At 60.1% G+C, this 7,038-nt stretch overlaps 1 protein-coding gene across 2 annotated transcripts; it reads left to right on the top strand.

Moving 5' to 3' along the window:
- The first annotated feature begins 2,924 nt into the window (after positions 1-2,924).
- Positions 2,925-6,422, top strand: LOC131502483 (paraneoplastic antigen-like protein 6B). 2 transcript variants are annotated; one of them, XM_058713255.1, is made up of 2 exons: positions 2,925-3,223; positions 3,582-6,422. In XM_058713255.1, the coding sequence occupies exon 2, from the start codon at positions 3,655-3,657 to the stop codon at positions 5,047-5,049; it is 1,395 nt and encodes a 464-aa protein (XP_058569238.1). In that variant the 5' UTR covers positions 2,925-3,223; positions 3,582-3,654; the 3' UTR covers positions 5,050-6,422. The 2 variants fall into 2 exon arrangements, with proteins under 2 accessions (XP_058569238.1, XP_058569237.1); XM_058713254.1 differs by having other exon boundaries at positions 3,493-6,422.
- Positions 6,423-7,038: the final 616 nt, after the last annotated feature.

Here is a 7,038-nt window from a genome sequence, read left to right as displayed (position 1 = left end):
GGGCCAGCAGTCATCGATTAAAGTGGATAAAATCCCACATTGGGTTAGATTGGGCGTAAGGAACAAAGGAGAGGGGAGAAAGAATCCTGGCATCTTTGCTGGAGCAACCAGGTGGAAGGTGGAGCCCTTGGGGGAATCCCGGGGAAGAAGCAAGTGTGTCGAGGAGGATGAAATGCTCCTGTTTGGACATCTTCATTCTGCAATTCCCATGGGGGCATCCAAGCGTGCAGTTTGATGAGGACATGAGGAGCTCAGGGAAGGGGGTCCCACCCAGAGACAAAACATTTGGAGCCATCAGCGGGCAGATGGTCCCTCGGATGAGAGGACTTTGGGCGAGAATGGCGTTGGAGGCACCAAAGGTCCTGGGGCTGAGGCTGGGAGCCCACCTCCACCACACTGAACTCAAGCAAAGGAGAAGGAGGAGGGAGTTCCAAGGATGGGCAGGCAGGGAGGGAGGAGATTAGCCCAAAGGTGGGGGCTTACAGAAGCTGAGAAAGGAAAAGGTTGTGAGAAGGAAGGAGGGTCAATTGTGCTGAGGGGTGGAGCAAAATGAGGGCTGAAAGGTGACAAAGGAAAAGTAGTCAAGGCATCACAGTCCAGCCCTAGCGGGGGGAGGGAGTAATGGGCACCCCAAGGTAGAGCCAGACAGTCCTGGACTTGGAGTCAGCAGGTATGGAAGGAAGGAGAGTAGGAAGAGACGAGGCTGAAAACAGAGGGAAGGAATTGACAGTCGGTCTGCAGGCCAGCTGGCTGGCTGGGGACACGGGACCCATGTGTGTTCCCACGGGAGCACCCTCTCTGAGGAAGGACCCCAGATAAATCATGGCAGAAACCAAGAAAGAGGACAATGTGGGGTGCGAGCCATGGCAGGGCTAACACCAAGGTTTGGTGGACAGAAATTCTCACTGTGGGTGTTTAGAGCAGCAGTTCACCTGTATTAGGAGAGCCTGTCTTGGCCCTCAGTGGGGAGAAGGGGAGGGGGTCCACACACGAGGCCGACTGGGAAAGCTGGTTTGTGACAGAACACTTGTGCTTCTTCATTTACCCAGCATTTACCACCTGACAGACAGGAAAGTCGGGAGAGTAAGACCATATGGGCCAGTCAAGCTCCCACTATGAGACCAACTCCAATGTGGCCTGTTTCTGGGCGATGGGTGAGTGTAGAAAAAAATGAGAGTGCCTTTGCCCTTGATGCTAGGAACTTTCTCCCAGTAACAGGCCAAGGAGGCTTCTCAGCAGTGGGGAGGAAATGAGCAAAGGAGATTCACAGAAGAGGAACTGGGAATGGCCAACACACTTGTGCAAGGATGCCCAACCTCACTGCCGACCAGGGAAATGCAAGGCACACAGTAATGAGGTAGCACTTCTCCCCATGGGAGTGGGCAAGTGGTCAAGGCTGGACAAGACCAAAGGCTGCTCAGGCTGTGGGGGCACACAGGATCACACCTATGCTGCTGGTGGGAGTGAACACAGGTTCAGCCACTCATGGGAGATAACAGATTAGCAACACCTGGCCATGGCTTTGATGGGCACAGCCCAAGTCCCAGAAAAACCACTTCTTGGTGTACGTTCCAGAGCCTGTTGGGCCGACAGCGGCTAAGACAGGCATGCGTGGGGTGCTGGTGGCAGCAGTGTCTGTAACAGTCAAAGACTGGGAACAGTGTGAACGCCCATCCACAGGGTCATAGACAAATAAACCAGGGCTGTGATTCAACAAGGAGCATGAGTGAGCTGGACACTCAGGAAAACCTTGACTGGTGTAGCTTGAGTGTGAAAGGCAAGTCACAGAAGAGGATGTCTGGCCAGATGCCAGGCAGGCAAGGAAAGAGAAGCCAACAACGCCGGGAGGTGTGACCCCAAGGGAACCTGTCTGCCATCTGACCGGTGGAGAGGCTGTCCACATGGCCCCAGACTCCCATGACAGGTTGGGTGCAAGGTGGCGAGACCCAGAGGGGCTGGCACTCCATTTTGAGTTGTGGCAGCACTGCCTCGGTACAGTGACTAGCCTAGGTAGCAAAGGAAAGGGGAAGGATCTGTAGAAGAAGACTGACTCGGGGCCAGACAGAGGTCTCTGGGGAGGCACAACACCCATGCTGCCCTCAGGGGCCAAGAGAGCAGATGTCTCAGAGCTCATTAGGCTGGTGAGAGCACAGGGGGCAGGGGACACATCCAGCGCTTCACGCCCAGCCCACTGGCTCTCCTGTACACACCCTCAGGTAGAGACCCCAGTTCTGTCCCTCCACTGAGGCCCAGAGAAGGGGCAAGGACTTGCCCAAAGGACACATGGTAAGATACAGGCCCAAGGGGTTGAGCTCTAAGTAGCAGAAGCCCGTTCTTGGGATTGGGACATGAAGTGAGCAAAACAGGAAAGTCCTTGACACCCTCCTTGGGGCAGGGCCCTGGCACTGGGGCAGCGACGCATCTTGGCCCGTCGTGTGCCCACAGCGGCCACGGCCCCCGCGCGAGTATGGGGACTGCTGACCCCCGGTTGCGGTGGTGTGTGCGAGCGCTCATGTGCGCAGGTGGCATCTATTCCACGTAGTCGCACCTGGACGAAGTGCTTCTCGCCTAGCTGGGACAGGACCCGTTCTGGGTGGAGTGGAGGAGGGGTGGAAACAGGTGAAGGAGCCCCAGAACGCTCCCCCATCCCGCGCTCCACCCATGCCAGAATGCAGCGCTGGCGGGCGCATCTCGGGCCTGCCCAGCGGCTCTCTGGTGGGCACCCGGGGATATGGACCCCTCGCCAGGCTGACGCCCCGAGAGCATGTTCCGAGAGGGGCGGGCGGTGGGCAGGGTTGGGTCTAGGATGGGGGCACTGGCTCTCGGGTCCCCAGGGTCCCCACCTGTGCCAGCGCCCCCTCGGGGGCGGGGGAAGGAGCAGGTGACGTCACGCGCGGTCCCGGGGTGCCCGCGGCGGTGGCCACAGCCTGGCCGCGTGACCCGCGCGCGCCAATGGCCCGGCGGTCTCCGGGGCGACGCGGAGGGTCCGCGCTCCGCCGCCACTGCGCCCCCGCCCCGAGTCCGCACTGCAGAGAGTGGTGGCGAGCAGGCGCCGGCGCGCTAGCCCACGTGCCGCGCTGAGAGAGGGACAGGGAGAGGAAGAAGGAGAGGGAGTGAGAGGCAGCCAGGAAAAGAGGGGCGCACGACCCCGCTGCCGCTCGGCGCAGCCCCTGCGCCCCACCTGCTGGGACCTCGACGAGGAAGGACCCCGACCCAGAGGAAGGTAGGTACCAGAACCGGGGAGGGTGCGCTCAGCCCTCCGGGAGACCCGCCCGCCCGCCCCAGTAGGACTGCGGCAGCCCGCGGGGGTGAGAGGGACGCGGTGGGGAGGGGGCCGTGGCCCCGGCGGGCGGGTGGAAGGCGGGGCAGGGGTCTAGCCTGGGCTGCAAAGGCACCGCCCCGGGGGAGGAGGGTCACCTGGGCGGTGGGCGCGGCGGAGCGGGCGGGGGGGGGGGGCGCTTAACCTCGCTCTCGCCTCGTTTGTATTCACAGGCTGTGGAGACCTGGGCGGTTCTCTCTGAGTCCTAGACTCCCTCACTAATTCACCACCCCCCCCCCCCCGCCCCCTCCACCCTGCCCAGTGTCACCCTGGTCCGCGCCGGGAACCGTTTCCTACGGCTGATATTAACCCCGCGCCGGCGGAAATTGCACGCGATGGCGGTGACGTTGCTGCGGGACTGGTGCAGGTGGATGGGCATCAGCGCTCGAAGGGGTCTGCTCATTCTGGGCATCCCGGAGGACTGTGATGAAGCCGAACTCCAAGAGTCTCTGGAGGCCGCCCTGTGGCCCATGGGTCACTTCACCGTGCTGGGCAAAGTGTTTCGAGAGGAGGATAATGCCACTGCAGCCCTGGTCGAGCTTGACCGGGAAGTTAACTATGCTTTGGTCCCCAGGGAAATCCTGGGCACCGGGGGTCCCTGGAACGTAGTCTTTGTGCCCCGTTGCTCAGGCGAGGAGTTTCTCAGTCGCGTGTTCCACTTCCTGGAGCAACAGGGGCAGACGGTGGAGAGTGTGGCTGGGGCCCTGGGGCTGGGACTGCGCCGGGTGTGCTGGCTCCGATCGGTCAGTCAGGCAGTCCAGCCCTGGGTGGAGACCATGCGGTACCAGCGCCTGGGCGTGTTTTCTGGGAGGGATCAGCCCGCCCCGGGGGAGGAGTCCTTTGAGACCTGGCTAGACCACACCACAGACATGCTACATGTATGGCAGGGAGTCTCAGAAAGGGAGAAGAGGAGGCGGCTGATGGAAGGCCTTCGAGGGACGGCCCTGCAGCTCGTGCACGGGCTCCTGGCAGAGAACCCTGCCAGGACGGCTCAGGACTGCCTGGCGGCCCTGATCCAGGTGTTTGGAGACAACGAGTCGCAGGCAACCATCCGGGTGAAGTGTTTGACAGCTCAGCAAGAGTCAGGCGAGCGGCTCTCTGCTTTCGTGTTGCGGCTGGAAGTTTTGCTGCAGAAAGCCATTGAGAAGGGGGCCCTGGCCAGAGCCTCAGCTGACCATGTACGCCTGAGGCAGGTGCTCACCAGGGCCAACCTTACTGAGCCGCTGGATGAAGCGCTGAGGAAGTTGAGAATGGTTGGGAGGTTTCCAAGTTTCCTAGAGATGCTGGGGCTTGTTCGGGAGTCTGAGGCATGGGAGGCCAGTCTAGCCAGGAACGAGAGAGCCCAGGCAGAGGAAGGGGCTGGTGCCCGGGCCAATGCCCAGGCTGATGCCAGAGCCGGTGCTAAGGTGGAGGATGACAAGGTGGAGGAGAAGGAGCAGGAAGAGCGGGAGTCTGAGGAGGAAGACAGTGACGATCATGACGCTGTCCTTGCGGGCCTAGGTCAGGCAAGACCCTCAGAGGCCCCTGGGGGCCCCACCCCTGCCCAGATGGGCAGCGCTTCCAGGGAGGGCCCGGGAGGTCCTGGCTGTGAGCCAGAGGGCTTCGCCCAGGCAGGAGACCAGGAGACTGGGGAGCCCCTGGAGGAGGGGCTCAAGCCCATCCCAGAGGAGTTGGGAAATGAGGACGGGGCTGGGGAGATGAGCCCCCCCAAGTCCTCCTCGGGCAAATAGGCTCAGAAGGCCCAGAGGCCCCCTCTCCTCTCAGACAGCAGAGCTCTGGAGGCAGGGGGAGGCCACTCCAGGGCAGCAGCCTCACCCCACATGTGGAGCAGGGCCAAGGGAAGGACCCACCCAGCCCAAGCCAAGCCCCCGGGCACTCCACCACCCCACGGGGACCTGATCACCACCATCAGCCCTTCCAATGGACCAGGATGACCATACTTGATGCAGAATGGGGCAGGGAGGGGTGCCCCCTCCCATGGCAGCTGAGGCAGCCCCAGCCCCAGCCCCAGCCCCAGCCCCAGCCCCAGCCCGAAACCCTGCCAGTTCAGGCAGCCAGCCTGGGAAGCACCCTGAGTGGCTGGCCCTAGCCTAGGTGAGGGGCACCTGAAAATGTCTGCCACCCACACTGGCCTGGGAGATGTTAGGCGCCGTCTCAAGGGTGCCGGCCCCTCAGGCCGCCCAAGAGGGGGACCCTCGTTCACTGACCCGTGGAGCACGTCACTCCACGCTCTGAGAAGCCCACTTGTGCCTCTGTAGGCCCCTTAGTGACCCCCGTGTCAAGTGACACCCCCAGCTCCCCCTACACGCACCCTAGTTACCATTCCCGTGCAGAGCCTTGAGGTGTGCAGGAGCCCGCGGCGGGTGTCCTGGCCTAACACAGCAGCCACCTCTCAGCCCCGGGTGTGTGGCACGAGCTTCAGTGCGAGCCCAGGCTCTGCTCGCTGTCGTCCGGTGTCGTGAGCTCAGCCTCTGCTTCCTCGGTGTAGATTTAGGCCAACTGCTGCTTGTTCTTGTGGAGATGTGTGTGTGTTCTTATCTGAGCAGCCGCCCCCACCCCACCCCAGAGACCTCTCGAGCCCAATCCCAGGAGATGGCGGGAAGGACAGAAGAGAGCATGGCTGGTGCTCACCCCGTGACCTCAGGAAGGAGGAACTGGACCAAGGACAGAGGTGGCCTGTGGGAGTCTCCACGGAAACCGTGCTCTGATGTGCCATTCTCTTGTTACTTGTGACTCAGTTTCTTCGGCCTGTCTGAGTACCCCGTGCTGCATTTTCCAGCATCCTGTGACTGTCCTGTGCAGGCCATAGGGCAGGGCCAGGCCCCAGCATGTCGGCCAGAGTGGAGAGTGCCCTAGAGTGAGGGGCCATGGCCAGCATCCATCATCCTGGCCAGGGGCCGATCGTGGGGCCCTCAGGAAGGGAGACTATGGCAGGAGGGCCACGGTGTTGGGGGAAACGGAGGCACCTCATTTGGGACCCCAAGAGGAGGGGGTCCGTGACCTATGGGCTGTAGTGGCCGTCAGACGTTCCTCTCTGTGTTGTCATTCCCTCTCTTCAATGGTTTCAGTAAATGTTTCTCTTCAATAAATTTCATTGAATGTTTCAGCCGAGTCTTGCCTCTGCTGTGGGCAATTGAGGGAAGGGTCTACGGGGGTTGGGAGAGGGAGCCAGAGAAAAGATTCTTGTTCAGCACCCATGGGAGGCTTCTCCAGTGACAGGGTAGGGTAGGCACTTTGACAGGAAAAATAGGATGTGTTGAGGGCCATTGTTCTATTTTATAGGTGAAATATAAAGTTTTGGGGTTCCATTGGTCCTCATCTTGGGTTGGAACTGTCACCTTTGCTTTTTGAAATGTGTAAGGTTTTTCATAGTTTTCTCCTTTACTAGGGGGAAGTGTACACTGGCATCCAGCTCCTGGGATTGAATATTGTTTCAGGTGCATGATGCATGGAGTGGGGCCATGCAACAAAGAACTGTCTTGTCCCAAAGGGTTATAATAACATCCTTGGTGAGAAAGCCAAATTAGACTGATGGGGTTTTAATTTTTTTATTTTCAGTTTTTGTTTCAATTCTAGTTAATTAACATACAGTGTTATGTTTGTTTCAGGTGTACAGTATAGTGATTCAACACTTCCATACATCACCCGATGCTCATCAGAAGGGCCCTCCTTAGTCCCCATCATCTATTTGACTCATCACCCACCCACCTCCCCTCTGG

Source organism: Neofelis nebulosa, chromosome X (assembly GCF_028018385.1).
Source record: "Neofelis nebulosa isolate mNeoNeb1 chromosome X, mNeoNeb1.pri, whole genome shotgun sequence".
NCBI classification, from domain to species: domain Eukaryota; kingdom Metazoa; phylum Chordata; class Mammalia; order Carnivora; family Felidae; genus Neofelis; species Neofelis nebulosa.
This window is presented reverse-complemented; position numbering and strand designations above follow the sequence as displayed.

Coding starts and splice junctions, on each gene's coding strand:
- LOC131502483 (XM_058713255.1), top strand. CDS start 3,655: ATGGCGGTGACGTTGCTGCGGGACTGGTGCAGGTGGATGGGCATCAGC.